Source organism: Aptenodytes forsteri, unplaced genomic scaffold (genome assembly GCF_000699145.1).
Source record: "Aptenodytes forsteri isolate BGI_AS27 unplaced genomic scaffold, ASM69914v1 Scaffold54, whole genome shotgun sequence".
Classification (NCBI taxonomy): domain Eukaryota; kingdom Metazoa; phylum Chordata; class Aves; order Sphenisciformes; family Spheniscidae; genus Aptenodytes; species Aptenodytes forsteri.
In genome coordinates, this window is record NW_008796044.1 from 9,224,557 (window position 1) to 9,242,707 (window position 18,151).

Below are 18,151 nucleotides of genomic sequence, written 5' to 3' on the forward strand. Positions count from 1 at the left end.
CCCTGACTCCCGCCGCGTTTCCCTCCGGTCGAGCCTGCAGGATGGGACCCTCCGGGGGACTCCCCTCCGCCACCACCCCGTGGGCAGCAGACCTTGGTGGGGGAGGAATGCAGCGTGGGGCTGCTCACACCAAGGCTTCCCCCCCCTCTGAGCAAACCTCCCGCTCATGGTTTCAGCGCAACTTATGCCACTGCCATGGGTGGCCCCCCATGTCCCTCCTCCCCGGGCAGCGAGGAAGGGGGAGCGGGCAGCCAGGGCCGCCCTCCCCAGGACCCCCAGCCTAGCCGGCAGCCAGGACCCCAGCCAAGAGCACATGGCACCGGAGGGTGACAGGGGACATTCAAAGCCAGGTGCAGTATCAGACACGTTCGGTGTCTCAGAGGTGAGCAGGCTGGTGGGGCGGTGAACACGGCACCGCGGTTAAGCAGGGCCGGGAGCGCTGCTACCAAAAGGCTTCTCCTGCCCGTTCGCTGGGAGAGCTGCTCCCTGCCTGCTCACGCCAGCCGCTGCCGACACATCTGACCTCCTCCCACCCGCATTGGCCAGGGCCGCCCTCAGCTCCAGTCACACTGCACCTTGAGCCTCCCGGTGCTGCTGCTTTTCCTTTTAACAAGTTCCCAGTGTCTAAAAAAATACACAAAACCCAGTTCCTTGAAGTCAACAACTTGGAAACATCAGAAATAAACAAAAACTGAAACCAGCTCAGTACCAAACGGACACAAAGAACATGCAGTTAGCGGACGCCTGCCTTGCTTCACGTGGCTCCACTCGCTCCCTACGCCCACGGGGCCCACTGGCACGCTGGTTTGAGTCTCAAAACCATCACAAATCGAAGGAACCGAGTCACGCCTCGTCCTGTTTCTGTCACGCGTGCTGAAGCCCAGCCCCAGCTATCAGGGGACAGGATTCAGCCAGCGAAGAAACCTCCAGCCCGCGGGGCTAGGAGCCGTGAGTTCAGCCCTACTGTGCTAAGCTGCCAAACGGTTTACAATAGCACCACAATAGCCCAAGTGCTTCGCCAAGGGCAAACTGATTAAAACTTTACCTTGAAATAGGACATAGCAACACCCATTTCTCAGATTTCCCTAGGAGGTAGATTCAGTGCTGTAGGGACTGTCCATCACCGCCACTTCTCTAGCCCAAGCTCACGCTGTCTCCCTGCACCGGACTTGGCTTAGATTGCTTTTGGAGGACCCGGAGCAGAAATCTTGCCTTTTCCCACATCCTGCCGAGCCAGGGCACTGCCACCCCGCAGGCCAGACTTCCACTGAAGCCAGGCAAGCGGCGGAGCAGTCCCCAAGCTCCAGCATCCCATCTCCCAGGCCCTGGGAGCTCCGAGCACCCATCAGCCTGGCCGTGCCGCTGCAAGAGGTACAGCCTCGGCTGCAAATGCTGCCACCGGCGTAATCGCTATCACAGGGGAGTAATTAGTGCGGACAAAGCCCGGGCAATCAAGCACAGCACGAGCCCTCACCGGCCCCCCCTGTACTTTCAGAGTAGCTGCACGATTTGCCACTTTGCTTTAACACTCACTGGCTGGCAGAGGCTGAAAGCCTCATCAGTAATTTAGGGCAAAGCACATTACAAGCAGGTTACAATTACGGTTATTCCAAACATCAAGCAAAATCAGAAGTTAAGGCTGAAATTAAAAATAAACAGAAGGTGTTGAAGGTCTGAGGTTTCTCAAACAAACTCCCCCTGCCCTGCTGCAGCGCTGGCTGCAGCGTTCAGGTAGGAGCAGCGCACATCCACGGCGTGTTCAGGTTAAACCGCTGCCGAGATGCATCAGGGTTAGGGCTGCTTTTTCTTCCTTTTTTTTCTGTGAAACTGAGCTGAAGCTCTTCTAGCACTCTCAATCTGCATCGTCTCACCTTAGTACGTTGCTATCCTTTAGATTCAACCATCTCTCTCATCTCCTGAATTTTAACTACAGCCACACCTTCAAAGCAAAGCCTGTGCCTGTGGGGGGTTTAACCCTGAATTATAACGCATGCTCCCACAGTACCACCTGGATACTTTGTGCATTGAAGTGAATCTGGTTCTTGTGGGGTTTTTTTGTTAAATAGGAAAAGTTTTAACTCGAGAACAGCAATAAAGCAAGCTGCCATGAGCTAGTTAGCATCTGAAGATGCGCAGTAGGGGATTATCCCTTACAGTGGTCGCTTTTCTGCTAGATTCACCAGAGCCCTGGCTGACAGCGGGCGCCAGCCCAGCGAGCTGGTGCAGACGGGACGAGTCACGCAGGATGGCGGCCAGTGCCCGCTCCCCTCCTGCCCACGTGTCCCACAGGCCCTGCGGTGGCTCCTCCTCTGCAACCCTCCTCCCTGGCTTGGGCAGGCAGATCGTGCCCACCTGAGTCCCTGACCACACCGTTACCCCTCACCACAGCTCCTCCATCGCCAAAGGTCAACTGGGACTCTCCTGCCCGCCATGGAAACCCACTACTGAAGTGGGTCCCACAGTTGGGACAGAGGCTGCAGCCGGTGACCCCAGCCCACTGCCCCCAGCAGGGGCAGCCAGGCCATCCTGACAGCAAGCATGTTGGTCGGTGAAGCATTTGTTACAGGAGCAAGTCTTTCAGCCCCTTCAGAACTGGGAAGGGGGAGCCATTCCTACAAGTGGGAATGGACCCATGAGCCTGGGAAGTTCCCGTGAGCCTCCCTGAAATGGCAAGGAAAGGGGCGCAGCTCAGAGCAGAAATAACAATTAACCTTAATTCTGCTTCTACAACTCTCCACAATAGTGGATCAACAGAAGAGTCACCTCTCCCCCACCTTGGGTGCAATTATGCCTGACCCAAGACTGTTAGTGGCCAGGTGACTGGATCCCTCCAACGCAGCAAAGAAGCACTGTGACCTTGGCCGTGAAGCCGCAGCAAAGCTGGCCAAGCTCCTTGGCAAGCTCCAGCCCAGCACAAGGGCTCGGGGAGGCCAGAGCAGAGCTGCAGCAGTCTCTCTCCCGCAGCAGCGGCCTGCCAGGGGTACGCGTTACCTGCCGCTTTCCTCTACGTTAAAAAAACCCCAGTGATTCAAACTGGCTGAACTCTGAAGGCAGCAATGAACTGCAGAAAATGAACCCAACTACTTCGGTACAAGATATCTCCCTGTCCTCCTCCAAGGCAGTGATACCAGCTGCCACCAACAGCCAGTCACCTCAAGTGCTGAAGAAGCCCACATTTCTTTTGTGAGGGTTGTGCTGCCCGGAGCTCTCTCCCAGCCTACGCTCACAGCCGACGAAAGCAGGCTGGGCAGGGAAGGGCTGCCAGGACCTATCTCCACACCTGGTCAGGCCTTGCCCATCATGCTGAGGTGATCCAGCACAGACAGACATTCCTAAGAGCACCAGTAGTCCCTCTGCCAGCCCCACATACATCTGAAAAGCCCTCCTGATCTGACAGAGCATTGGCCAGGGCCCAACGAGGGCGAGGAGGGAAGAGCAGCTTGCTGGCTTCCTCCTTCAATGACATTTCCAAACGCCAACTTTACTGAGCAGCCTCCCAGCTACCTGAAGTCAACTTTCCAGCATGTAGCTGGAAGGTAGCAAGCCAGGAACCTGGATCCTCGTGGAAAAGGCATGAAGGGAGACAAGAAGAGAGGTGGGGTATGGTCAGATGCAAGGAATAAGGCTGTGGGTTTGAAATGCCATGCAACAGTTCAATCCACATTCACTGTTCAAAACAAGCTTTTGGGTGAGAGCCTGCTGTGTGAAAGGCTGCTGCTGCCGTGAACCTCACCTTACTACGTGAGCACATGATTTATAGAAGTGATTTTTTTCAAACCTGCACTTATGAGAATTCGTTGAGAACTTCTCCATTTTACAGATTTAAAAAAGCCTGCACCAAAAATATTCACAGTTTATTTTTCATGAAACAAGTAACTAGTTAACACGTGACAATGCAAAGCGGAGGTGGACAGAGCAGTGCAGATACCTTTCTGGTTACAGCTGTAGCTGGCTGAGCGGCTGGCATGGAGGTAACCCTACTTACACAATCTACATGACTAAGTCCAGCTCATGGGAAGGCCTATAAATGTAAAATTCAAGATTTATTTTCCTTCTCACACATGATAAATACTTAGTATACTGAACCTCATTACCATTTTTTTTTTATTTTGTTTAAAAAAGTTAATGAATGCCCTTAGATTATCTTCTCTCTCAATGGCTTTGAGGAGTTGTCCTGATTCCCTTTGTGCAGGAGTCACGCAGAAACATAAGCTGCTTGCATTTCCCCAGTTTCAGCAGCAAGCAGGAACTGACCTGCCAGTCTTCCCGGAAAAAAACAACATTAAACAGTAAGTTTCCATAAGCCATAAAGCTTTTCGAAGTCGCTAGCTATTCTACAAGGGATCTGAAATGATTTGGACTAGAGAAGAGATGCACCATAGCACTGGTAATGTCCCCTCGTGCCCAGCGCACCCGGCCTTTACAGCAGAACGTTGTCTTGGGGTGCGTACATCAGGAAAGGAGAATGGATCGGGATTAGTCTCGGTACAAGTGTCTGCCTCCCTTCATAGAATGTTTAAAAATTAATGAATGCCCTTAGATTATCTTCTCTCTCAATGGCTTTGAGGAGTTGTCCTGATTCCCTTTGTGCAGGAGTCACGCAGAAACATAAGCTGCTTGCATTTCCCCAGTTTCAGCAGCAAGCAGGAACTGACCTGCCAGTCTTCCCGGAAAAAAACAACATTAAACAGTAAGTTTCCATAAGCCATAAAGCTTTTCGAAGTCGCTAGCTATTCTACAAGGGATCTGAAATGATTTGGACTAGAGAAGAGATGCACCATAGCACTGGTAATGTCCCCTCGTGCCCAGCGCACCCGGCCTTTACAGCAGAACGTTGTCTTGGGGTGCGTACATCAGGAAAGGAGAATGGATCGGGATTAGTCTCGGTACAAGTGTCTGCCTCCCTTCATAGAAAACCGCAAAGCGCATGACCGTCTGCTCTGGGAGCAGCAGGCACTTGCAAGCCAGGTGGGAACAAGGACCTGCTCCCACGTCGGAGGGAGAGGGTCAGCCTGAAACTGAACACTCCTTTTCCGGGGAAGGACCTGCGGATCTGCCTGGAAGGAGAAGGATACACTGGAGCTGCACAAGGGTCTGGCGGCGGGCACAGAGATCCGAGGCTGCGGCACCCGGATTGGCGGAGCTCAGGCAAACCACAGAGGTAATGTGTTGTGAGAGTGGGAGAGTGTGCTGGTCAGCAGCGCTTCCTTGGCAGGATACCAACCCCATCCAGCCCGGGCAGCGCCGCCCAGGGACGCCTGTCCTCCTCCTGCCTGCGAGGGTGGCCATGGTCGCAAGATGCCACTCCGCAGGTCCCTGGGACTCTACCGCTTGCCCTGCGAGTACCACGGCCAAGCGAACTTCTGCCTCAACGCTTGAGTAAACGGCTTTTGGCAGGCCTAGTCTGGACGCCAGCCTGACGACCACCAGGTACTAAACATCTCCTTTAACTGGAAAAGGGACAAGAGGAAAAAAGAAAGCCAGCCAGCTGCTGGAGCCCACCGTGTTCCAGTGTGAGAACTACTATTCAGTTGGAAGGACACACACGCGCGCACACACACACACGCACACCAACACAGTCCAGTTAATTCAAGTCTCCTTTGGTTGTAGAAGAGTTAAGCCAGAAGCTACCCAAGGGGAAGGTGTCGAGATGGGTCCCGATACAGCTACGGCACCCTTGCCTCCACGCTGTGTAGTGAACGGTACAGGCTTCACTCGCAGCTCGGCAGTGCGTCCCGCTGCTGGGAAGACCAGGTGTGATGCGAACACGTCCTGAACACGTCTGAGGCAAGGGGAGAAAAGACTGCTCAGTCTGCTGGCTCACGGTGATGACAGAAGTCAAGAAGAGACTGGATGGAAATTTGAAAGGGAGCACCACCACCCTGCCAGGGTGGTGCTCAGCACCTTGGGGAAACCCACTCTGCCCTACTCTGCTATTGCTGCTTTATAGGTCACAATGTTTTCAAGTGCAGGAAACACTCCGCTTGCCCTGTGCTAAAGGCTTAAGACACAAGAATGAAAAAACTGCCAGATGGCTTCTTCCAAGATCTCTCTTTTCCCTGACCTCCTTCAGATTCCCCATTTCTCAGGCCTGGCCAGTCGCAGCTTTGTACAAAGGAGCCTGAATGGATATTGTCTATTGCTGGAGAAAACTGCACTGAGCAAGTGCAGTGGGCTCCTCTCCCAGCTCGGCTGGAGACGATACCTGTCCTTCAGTGAACCACGCACGCAGCACGTCCCAGAGAACATACGGACGAACCTCGCTAAGCAACACCCTGCAGGGATGGAGACCTGGGCAGACGACAGATAAACCCCTTCCCTGCTTCCACAGAGTCCGGCAAAAGTGTACACCTGACTGCTCACCACCTGATCCCCAAAACAACTCCAGTCCCAGGGCAGCCTGAGTGATCTGCTTCCTCTAAATACAGTAACAAGAGCGAGGCCCCTAGCTGTACCTGGGAACCCGCCTACAAATCAGACCTGGAGCTCGAACACGTTGGATCAGTAATGTGACCATTTCAATGGAATTGGAGATTTTTTACCCAAAGTGGACTCTTTATTTCAGCTTTACCATTTGTAAAAGGAAGAGAAAAAGGTCACGGATGCTCTCTCCCTTCGGCTGGGCCATACTAGGACTTAAATGAATGTCCTTGCTCATGTCACAAGAGAATATGGATGGGATGTGCATGGGTTAGGGGCTGGGCTCAGGGAAGTGAATAAAAAAAAAACAAAACAAAGATCCCCCTCCCTAAACATTAAAAGACTGAAACCTGCCTCCCATATTCACCAACCTCACTTCGGCTCTGAGTCGGCCAACTCACGACAGACAGAATCCTGGTTACGGGCTAGCGCTGTGTTTTGTTCAGGCAAAGGGTCCTGCCCCCGAGGAGTCTGTGCTTTTCCACTCAGCCAAGAAATCTGGTCAATTGTCTGAATGTTCGTGACAAGCCACTGCATCTGCTCCGGGGGCACCGGCGCTTCCCTGGCCGGCCGAGGGGTCTGCTCAAACGCACGCAATCTCTCTGATGTCCAAGGGGTTTGCTCTGTGGGGGCTGAGGCCACTTCCCAGCCGGGCTGAAGGGTCGGCTCTGGTAGTTTCTCTGCTGTTCGGGGAGACTGCTCTGCAGGTGTCAGGGCTTTTGCAGTGGGCCAATGGGTTTGCTCATGCATCTGTAGTTTCTCCGTAGGCCAAGGTACCTGTCCGACATGCGTTACCACCTTCCCAGCAGACCAAGAGATCTGCTCGCCAGCTAACATGGTCCTCTCTTTCTGCTGGGGACTCAGCTCCACAGCCGGGGCTCCTCTCTCCTTCGGCTGCGCATTCTGGTCGACGGGCCGCAGTGCCTTCTCCGACAGCAACAGCCTCGGAGCAGACGCAGCTGGAGGCTTGTCCAAGGCTTGAGGCCGAGGAGCCACAGCAGCAGCCAGCTTGTCCAATGCCTGAGGCCACGGGGCTGTAAGAGTGAGGGGCCTCTCCAAGAGCTGAGGCCAGGCCACCCCGGAGCCAAGAGCCTTCTCTGGAGGCAGGACCCGCAGGGCCCCGGAGTCAGCAGCCTTCTCCGGAGGCAGGGGCCGCAGCACCCCAGGGGCGAGCGCCTTCTGCGTGAGTGGGATCCGCAGGGCCCCCGAGCCAAGAGCCTTCTCCATGGGCAGGACATGTGGTGACCGGGAGCCAGGAGCCTTCTCCGGAAGGAGGAGCCGTGGCACCCCTAAGCTGGGAGCCTTCTCTGTGGGCAGGATCCGTGGCATCCCCGAGGCAGGAGCCTTCTCTGGAGGCAGGGGACGGGGCGCCCCAGAGCTGGGAGCCTTCTCCATGGCTGGGACCCGCACTGCCCCAGAGAAGGAAGCCTTCTCTGGAGGTGGGGGCCGTGGCACAGCCGATCCAGGACCCTTCTCCATGGGCAGGATCCGTGAGACCGGGGAGCTGGGGACTTTTTCAATGGGCAGAGGCCACAGCACCCCGGGACTGGGAGCCATCTCCAATGCTGGGACCTGCGGCATCACAGAGCTGGGAGCCTTTTCCACAGACTGAGGCTGCGAACTCTGGGCAGAAGCTTTGTCCACCAGCTGAAGCTGATCGGCCACAGGAGGCTCATCCACCGGATGGGACTGCAGGGTCCCCGCCGTGGCGAGAAGTCTGTCCGACAGTTGAGGATGCAGGCATTTCGTTGGGAACTCATCCAGCAGCTCAGGCTGCTGGGTCCTGGTGTCAATGAGAGACTTGTCCAATAACCCCAAAACCCCGGGGGCAGCAGGAGGCTCATCTGACAGCTGGAGCTGCAGGGCACCAGCAGTAACAAGCGACTCATCCAGCGACTGTGGGGTTCCTGGAGGAGATTTGCTCGGCAGATGAGGCTGCGAGGCATCACTGGAGGACTCATCCAGTGGCCACAGCACCGCGTTGGTGGGAGGTTTGTCGGGCTGCTGAGGCCTCAGCGCTACGATGATGGGTTGCTTCTCTGACTGCAGCCTTAGGGACAGAGCAGCCTGGGGCCTGTCCGACGGCTGCAGGCGGAGTGACAGGGTGGTGGGAGGTTTGTCCGAAGGCTGCAGCCGGAGCGAAAGGGTGGTGGGGGGTTTGTTGGATGGCTTCAGCCTCAGTGACAAGGTGGTGGGGGGTTTATTTGACGGTGGCAGTCTCAGTGCCAGGGTGGCGGGTGGTTTGTCTGGTGGAGGCAGCCTGAGGGCCAGGGTGGTAGGGGGCTTGTTTGACGGCTGCAACCTCAGGGCTAGGGTGGTGGGGGGCTTGTCTGATGGCGGCAGCCTCAGCGCTAGGGTAGCAGGGGGCTTTTCTGGTGACTGCAGTCTGAGGGCCACAGACTGAGGTAGGCTGTCCAGAGGCTGAACGCTCAGGTCTGTGTCTGCAGGCGGCTGCTCTGGTGGCTGGGTGTCCTCGCCATTAGCCAAGGCTCCTATGGGAGGCACATACTCACGAATTTCTCCCGGCTCTAGAGGGTTAGGCCCACAGGGATCGTGCTCTGTGCAGCATAAACGTCCATCCAGCTTGGAGATGAAGAGCATGCCTTCCCGGTGCTGCTTGCAGAAGGACCTGGGGCACATCTCGCAGAAGGAAGCTGCTTCCTTACCACACATATCACACTGATGCCACGGGCACTCCCATTTTCCTGCAGCACAGACACAGGAGAAAAGACATACCTTAGGAGTGGTACAAGGGGAAGAGACAAGGCCTGCTGCAAAGGGAGATCAAGGGAGAGGGGGAACACCCCTGTAATACTCCCATACAATTCTACATGTCCTCCTCAGTTTCTGCCATAGCTCCCAGGCTTGACGGGCAGTTCATAGGAACGTGCATCCTCAGAAGCAACAAGGGCAATGACAACCTTGACAAACACAAGCCACGCCAGGGCAGACCAAAAGCCCATCTGGCTCCAGCATGACACTAACCAATACAGGCGCCTAGAGAAGAGCAGACACCCCCAGCTTGCACATCTCTGTGGCTCTGATTTCCACAAACAACAGTGGTATCTGTGTATAATACACCCAATGGACTTTTTAAGTAGATGCGTCACGTTCATCTAAGTCTTTGTTAATTCTGGGCCAACAACCTCCCTTCCTGTTTATCAGAAAGAAGAAGTGAGAGGGCAGTGATCACAAGGGAGTAAGTTTCTATTGTCTCTGTACCTAAGGCATCTTCCTTAACCTCTGTGTATGGCCATGATAAAAATACTGCTTAATACAAAGCCAAGCTGCTCCCTGAGGAGCTCCATGTCCACACTATTCACCATCAGTATCAACACCATCATGGAGGAAAAAACCAACATTACACTTCAGAGATTGCTGCTTTTTTCACTTGTAGATGAGCTCACTGGTTCAGTCCCCTGCTCCCCCAGCCAAGGCTGCCACTGTCTCTACCAAACGCTTCCCACCAGTTCATGGATGCAAGGAACAGTGAAGACCATTTGCACCCAGGATACACGATGCTGAGTTCCTGACCTCTCACCATAGGACCAGCACAGCTGCCTTTCCGAATACACCTCCTGCCTCCACCCTCCCCCAACACCCCACACCCCCATGGCTGCCCCAGCTCCCTGCCTTGCTGTGAAGAGCAGCTCCCTGCAGAGCAGCCCTCGCACAGGCCAGCCTGCACTCAGAGCACAAGCAAGGACGGAGGGCAGCCGTGGACACCAGCCAGTCCAGACCACTTCCCAGCCTCCCTGAAGCAAGCCCACACATCTGTGGCTTTGGCTACCAGCTCTTTTCCAGGGAGGCTGGAAGAGAGCACGACTGCAGCACGGCACTGAGCAGCTGTGGGCATTTCTCCATGCACTTATGCAACATCAGCTTTCCACTCCCCTCTCTCACGCTGCTTTCCCCTGGGGTTGAAGACAACATGTAGCATGTTTTCCCCTCCTTTGAAGCCAGTCCAAGGCTTCTGTTCCGGTCTCAAAATATGTACACCGTTTTTCTGCATCTTCTCCAATTTTTCAGCATCCTTTTCAGAGCGGGGATGTTTAACACTACACATGGTTCTCCCTCTTTTGGGCTCACAGTGCTGCAGCACAGGCTGTCGCTGCTCCCCCCGCACTGTCAGCAACCCACACACTCAACACTCACTTTGGCCACCAGGAAGACTCTGGGACTATTATTACAAGAGGTCATTTGTAAGGATGGAAAAATAAAATAAGTCAAAACCTGCCAGTATGTTGCAGAAAGGATAAATCCTATCAAACCGCTTAATGGTCTTCGACAAGATAAAAGGCCTAATGAATAAAGCAGCCTCTCCAGAGACAGCCCGGAGCAGAGGAGCTCTTGGAAGTAAGATCACACAATTAGTAACATGCAAACAAGAAGGAAATTCCAATTACTTGACAGCAATGCCCATGGCAGAAGTAACTTTTGAAGTAGAAAGTGCTGAACCTTTCATGTCCTGCATGATACTCTAAGGAGCGGGCTATGAAAATAACAACCTACATGTAAAAATGGTAAAATGGCTACAACTGGCTGAAAAACATTCTCAGAAAACTGCTATTCTGGCAAACTGAGGGGGCATTTCCAATGACGTCCTTCAGGAGTCTATTTTAGTCTGTATTTTAATTTAAATTCCTAGAAGCAGAACAGCAAATACTCTTACAGAAACAGGTAGATAACAACAAGGCTGTGAGGAACTGAAAAAATCTGGTTAGACAGGCTCAGAATTTAAACTGGACAGATGCTCTTGCACCAACAAGGTGCAATTAAATAAAGACCAGTGCAAAGCAGGACTGCAGGAGGAGGAAATAAAATAAGTATGTGAAAAGGATCAAGACAAGAGGACTCAAGGATGATAGGGCAAATCACAAACATCACATAAATATAAAAGTTATTTTTGAAAAACAAGTCAAATCTCATTTCCTGAGATATTCTATGTAAAACACAAAATATAATTATTCTGTTCTGTCAGTGTTAGCAAGGCCTCAGCTGCAATACTGTTAAAATACTCGTTACCACAGTTTAAAAAACATGTAGGCGGGTGGGACACAGTCCAGAGCAGACCAAGAATAATAATTTTAGAAAATAAGAGCTGCAAGGAGAGGCTGTGTTTGTTTAAGCCAGAAAAGGACTAAGGGGATAACAGTCTCCTGGTGTACAAAAAAATGGGTACTGGAGAGATGGCAATGCTTTGTTCTTTCAGGACAGGCTGTTAGGAGAAAATTTTCACATGGAAAGCAGGGGAACAGGCTAAATGCTGGATTCTTCTTTGTTGGAGACTTGAAAGCATGGGAAAACCTGCCAGGATGTTACAGCACCCTGTCTTAGCACATAAAAATGGATAGAAAGGTGATACTCAGGACTCCCTCACCCTGAATGATGACATTTCCATAGGAATGGCCTGTGTTCCCGTTGGCTTTCACATTGCTCTGTTACAGCGTTTGTTCGATGAGCAATCCAAGCTCTTCTGTATAAATGCCCTATTCTCCCCAAAACTTAACACATGCACACACATAATTTCTGTCATCTACAAAATATGCTACTAGCCCTTCTACATCTTCTGCCAAATTACAGCTAGAGGTGCTGAATGCCCAGTTCTGGCTCCCCATGGGGCGCCGACAGAAACACTCTGTCACAGTGACTTTCCTGGCAGTTACTTTCAGAGACTGCTTGGTTCCACGCTTCTTAGCCTGCCTCTGATGTGTTCAGAAAATACTGTACAGAGCTGCATAGAGAATTTCTAATTATGACAATGCTTACAGTATTAAATCAAAGGATTTACAGGCCCCTAAACAAATTACTTCAATGCAGTTGCTTCTATTAACCAAATTTATTACCTTAGCAAAAAATCCTAAATTAGGTTTGATGAGTTATTCTACCTATTTCATCTCGTATTGTTTATATTCTTATCATTTAATTATTTAGGCACTTGATCCCGTATCAGCTTTTCCATCCTCCTGGCCTGGCAGACATCGGGCTAACTGGCCTACCAAGACTCAGGTCAGACTTTTTTCCTTTCGGAGCATTGGTTAAACCTGAACACTCATTAAAGGTCCCAGGAACTCCTTTAGTAACAAAGACAAATTGAAACAACAGACGAAACACTCCCCTCAACCAGCTCCCTTATGACTTTTAAATGCAACTTAAAGCTTTCCCTCTAACAGATGTTACTTTACACCTCCTGAGCTACTAATGAACTCGAAGCTGTTCTATCACTCATACAGGGAGCCTATTTCTTTCTCTGCACCCAACTAGAAGTCCTTTTTGAATATTTTTTCTTTTTATTTCAAATTTCTGCCCTCATTTCACCACAAACTAGGATATGCTTTGATACCATTCTCTTCCCTAACTTTGAACTCATGGCTATTCAGACATCTAACACATTCTTCTCCACATAGTTCTCAACACAGTGCTTTTCCTCACCATTCAACTCACTCAATTGTCTTCAACTTTGGGAAAACGGCCAGTCTGAGGAACCAATACCTCAACTATTGTTGGGACTGCTCTCTGCCAGGCCCCAAGGATGGGGTCAGCTCACAAGCACCATTCCTTAGGCAAAGACCAGCTCCCCCTTCAGCAATTAATTCATCTTTTTGCAGTCACAGTGGGGTGCAAACCAGGGTTGTGTCGTGTGGGCCACAAAGTCTGTTCAAGTGAGAAAGATTTCTCAAAATTTTAAGATGCTGTGAAGTGAGTGCAAGGTGATGCGCAGCGCCTGGGACACCTTGAGCCAACGCCGTGACCCAAGCAGAGCCCAGCCGTGCGGAGCACTGACCTGCAGGTCTCTTGGTCAGGTTGAGGCAGTCCGCGTGGTATACCTTGGGGCAGCCTGGCTTCTTACAAGAAACTAGCTGCCCTCCATCCCCACAGCTGAAACACTCGTCCTCTCGCTCCTTCATCACCTCCGCCTGTGACCTGCGCTTCATCTGCGGCCGTCTCTTTAGCTTCTTGGACTTTTCCTCGGTGAGGCTGGGTTGGCTCTGCGGGTGAGACAACGTCAGTTAATGCAGGTCTCTGCCCCTTCCATCTGTTCCCTTCCTGCTACAGTGGAGATAACTGCAAACCCTGCAAATAAAAATCCCACTGCTAGCCATACCTGAAACGTATGTAGCATCTCTACAGTGCTTCTTAGTATTTGACAACCAATTTACTACAGCAAATAGATCTCTTTTTTTTTTGAAAGAGCCTGGAATCCCTGCACCAAAGCCTGGTTAAACATGGGATATATACAATTAGCAACAGCAGAATGAGGAGCCAGGGGCTGCCTGGTGTCACTGAGTTCATGCCACCTCTCACACTCTTCAGGTCCTCAAGTCAAAACAGTTGGGTATCCTTGCACCCATGACTCATGAGGAGTCTCTCCCAGACCTTCCTGCACTTTGACATTCCTCACCCCTCTCTCCATTTTCAGTCTGAATTTATCTGTGATCAGTTTAGACCTATTGGTTCTCGTGTCAATGCTGCTCTTTTCCGGCAGCAGTTTTCTCTCTCCCTGAAGTAACCACCAGGACACACTCTCCTTCTCATAAACCACACACTTTCACAGTCTGCACCCTCAGTCTTCCTAATGGCTTTTCTCTGGCCCTATTGAGTTTATTTCTCCCAAACACAAGTTACAGAATTATACAGGCTACTTCAGATGACGCCTCACAGGCCGTGTACAATGACATCAACACTTCTCCAAAAGAATAGGAAATCCCTCCCAAAGCACCGCCCGCATTTGCCTTTTTCACAGCTGCGTCACAACAGCAGCTCAGTCCTGCGGCAGCTGAACTGCACAACGGCTCCTTCTCCACCATGACTGCTCATCGATGACCTCATGGAAGATCTGTTTCTGCTATTACGCCCTAGGTGTGTACTCTGGCATACTGAATCTCTGAACTCCAGCCCATTCCCAGTCACACTCAGTTATTCCTTTGCAACTGCCTCATCCTCTCCCTCTCCCACACCGATGACACCTGACATCTTTGTGTCATCAGTACAGTTAAATTACCACGCTTCCAACAACTGTGTTACAGGCAGTAATGAAATAACCGCAACTGGTCCCAAGATTGGCATCTAAATGGCTTAAGTGCTCTCTTCTCTGGCCTAAGGCTTCCTCCAGCGCTGCACCCCCTCTTCAGGCTAGGTCCTCAGACCACTCCTAACCCCCTAGTACGGATCCCCTCCAGGCTAAGCCTCCCATTGTACCAAACACTCAACTCCACAAAGATGATACTACCTGTCCCCAGTCAGTGACCTTATCAAAGCACTATCAGTTTAGTTTATCTAAACTGACATGAGCTAAATTTTATGCCATCTTCCACATATCTTCATGTCCAAATATGCGTTCTCCACGCAGAACATCTCTGTGTGCTGAGATGATGCCTACAAGGCGATTTTTGCATCCTTTATTCTGCATAAATATTAGGCACTATTTTCATCACCCTCCTGTCAAGATTAAAAACAAAAACACCAATACATTTAAATACCTTTGTCTCCAGACCTACAATTTCAGAATTCCGCAGCAGCGGTTATCCAGCTGTCCTGCCACCAGGGAGTTACATCTCTTGATTGTTTCCTTCCCCTTCACATGTGGATATTTGTTTTCATACCATCATTCCCATTGACAATGGGGACAAGTCAGGCCTTTCTTATCATTGAAAATGCAGGCAGTGAAATCACTCCACCTAAACTATTCCACCTATTCTCAGCGCCTAGTACCTCGTCCTTCTAATTACAAAGAGAACAAGAAAAACCTTTCACAGCTAATTTGAATGTCTAAGCAAGGTCTAACAGCTGGACTAAGCGATTCCCACTTGCTCACTGCAGCACAATAGACTCCCAAGCATTCTTCCACACTCCCAGTTAGAAAGGTCACTTTTAAGAGTGAACTTGAGTATAATCAGCGGAAGTTTTCTCTTGTTGTATCTTCAGGAAGCTTAAAAATGCATCTATTGTGGGATGAATTTGAACACACACACACCCCCCCAAGGTACTGTTTTCTTGGGTATTGTTTCTTAGCCCATCTCATCAAGATGGAATGAGTCGCCTCAGGCATCACAATGGAACGTTAATGCCAACTAGAGGGCACCTTTCTCTGATTTCCATCACGCAACCTGCAATTTCAGGGCAAAAATGACAGTCAAGCCATGTATAACACAGGAGCAGCACAAAATCAATTGAACTTTAAATCGCAACCCAGAAAAGAACTATATACATCAGATGCGTAATTCACCTCATCTGTCAACTTCTGAAGACATCAATTTTTTTTTTATTCGTAAGTTAATTTTTCTGCAGAACTAAGCTCTCTGGAGAATTCACAAAACCTTCCCTATATATTGACTGGGCTTAACAACTGTGCTGCTGGAGCTTTTAACCCTTAACTGTGGGTAAGTAAGCCGCCAGCATCCACATGCCAGAGCAGAGGGATTACAGACTGATTTGGTGAAGCTCTTGAAACAAACCAACAGCTGAGACATAGATTTAGCTGGTGACAGCTGGGAACTCGGCCAACTGCTCCTGTTATTTCCTTTTCCCAGTGAGAACCAGCTCACACAAGGAGGTAACTGAAATCAATTCCTTTTACTGCAACATTACAGTTACAAAACGAAGCTCTCAAGTGTCGGTGAGTTCTAAAAGCTAGCAAATTTCTTATTCCTGTCTGATGTGTAAACTTTGGTCACTTAACTAAAGAACTTTCTTATAGCAGCACAGATGGCGATGCAGAAGCCTTCTGGCTCTAAAGCAACTCCAGTCTGAAGGAATGTGAGTTTGTGGGCCTTCCATGCATGCTCACAATTTACTCAGGCCTTTACTTTGGGAAATGGGCTGAGCTGTGGTTTCTTGGTTTTCCAATGGAAGTCTTCCCCATGCCTGTCCTTTGCTCCTCTAGTGCAATGGAAATTGCCATGGTAATAAGCAGAAAATTCTGAAAAAAATCTTTCATGTACTCTTTTGGTGTAAAATACAATTTTCTGTCATTATTTATAGCAACTCTAATAATTGAGGTCGAAGATCTACTCTCTCAGAATGAAAATTTAAACATTCAACTCATTTCAAGCAGTGTTCTCATGGCCACACTGAAACCGGATTACCCTTCCTGAGATCTCTGCAACAAATGATATACATCTATGCAAAGAGGTGATTTAGAAGAACAAAAGCTTAAAGTAGGCATCATACCTTTGGCCGTACTCCTAGGAAGCCACTGCAATTTGGGGCACCGCATTTACAAACGGTCTTTCCATTTCCCAAACACTCCAGATTGTAGTTGAAAGTCAGCTCAGTCCCTGGCACAAAAGCAGATCAAAACCAAGCAAGTTGTAATGAACTATGGGGCAGAATGTCTTACTGCTGAAGTAAAAGCACTTTTGAAATATAATGACACAAATGACTGTCACAGCTACACAAGGATACCAACTATTAATCTCCCCATGGATCTGTGTGGATGGAAAATTCAGTGCAACCCCACACTCCTACCACATACTACAGCCAAAAAGGGCATTCAACCCCACACTGTAGCATGCTTAGTTCGATTTCTCGACCCTGTAAATTAGAACTATGAACCTCCATTTATACCATGGATGTATGTTTCATTATGTCAGTGCTGGTGTTAAGTCTCATTACTGCCTACGTGAAAACAAAAATTAAGCATCTTCCCAGGGAGCTACAAACCCTCCCCTTTCCTTACAGAAACACCCCCACGCTTTTAACTGCAGGTACTGACAGAGTGGGGTTCCTTACCAGCTTTGATATTTACAATTGCGAAGAGCCCAACCCGAGTATCGCCATTCACACACCATTTCTGAGTCTCACAGTTTGGCTGGCAGCAATGGTTCATGAATCGAGCGTAATTGCCCTTTGGCCCAGCATCAATGATTCGATCCTGGAATTGCAAAAAAAAAAAAACAGAAAAACACATTTAATAAACTGTCATTTCCTGCTCAAGCTGTTGCAGCCCAGGTACCAGCATATCAAGAAAGCATTAATCAGTAGTGAAAAGTATGACAACGGAGGCATCTGATGACACTTGCAAAGCACCTGAGTACGTACATGTGTTTTAACCAAACGTAAGTGACAGGTGTTGCTGGGTTGCCTGGACAATCAACAGACACCCAACCAGTTGCCACACACTGATGTCTCTGGTCGGGGCTGGCAGATTATACAACAGTACAGTCTCCTGTTCCTCTACAAAGACACACGGGCTCCTGAACAGCCAGGAAAGTGCCACCGCTGCTTTCTGTGAAGTTAGCTCTCCCTGCAGTGTCAGTACTGGATAAACACTACACCAGCACACTTCCAAGGCAGCACTTGCGGTTCCAGACCCGACTTCTGCTTAAAAGCAAAATACCAGTTCCTATTTCTTGTATGTCAATATATAGAATGAAAACAGGAACAGTATGTAATGTATGAGGTACACTTCTGTACGGTACACTACTGTTTGTTAGACCGTGTCAGAGAGGAGAGAGCAGCTGCAACTGAGATCTGGTTTTGTAATAATGAGGGAGATATGAACACTTAATTTTGTCCCTGCTCCCACTCATCAGCCAGACAAAGAGAACAAGATACAGTCAGTGTAAATTTCCAGCAAGAAGATGGGAGAGCCAAAAAGCAGTCCTGTTGTTATCCTGCCCCACACTCGACAGCTTCTTCCCATGCTTACTTTCATGGTTTCCTTCTAATCTTTCCAAGGTTGAGTGACAAAGCGTGGAAAGCAGCTGACAAAACTACTTACCTCTGAAAG

The 18,151-nt window shown here is 50.1% G+C and overlaps 1 protein-coding gene across 1 annotated transcript in view; it reads right to left on the reverse strand.

The window, feature by feature from the left end:
• Nucleotides 1-4,513: 4,513 nt before the first annotated feature.
• NSD1 (nuclear receptor binding SET domain protein 1) overlaps nucleotides 4,514-18,151 on the reverse strand; it is a 44,686-nt gene continuing 31,048 nt past the window's right edge. Inside the window, exons 18-21 of the mRNA XM_009285764.1 lie at nucleotides 17,152-17,293; nucleotides 16,591-16,697; nucleotides 13,205-13,409; nucleotides 4,514-9,125 (exon numbers count right to left, since the gene is read on the reverse strand). Of these exons, the coding sequence (XP_009284039.1) occupies nucleotides 6,793-9,125; nucleotides 13,205-13,409; nucleotides 16,591-16,697; nucleotides 17,152-17,293 (2,787 nt within the window). The 3' untranslated portion in view covers nucleotides 4,514-6,792. The remainder of the gene's footprint in view (nucleotides 9,126-13,204; nucleotides 13,410-16,590; nucleotides 16,698-17,151; nucleotides 17,294-18,151) is intronic.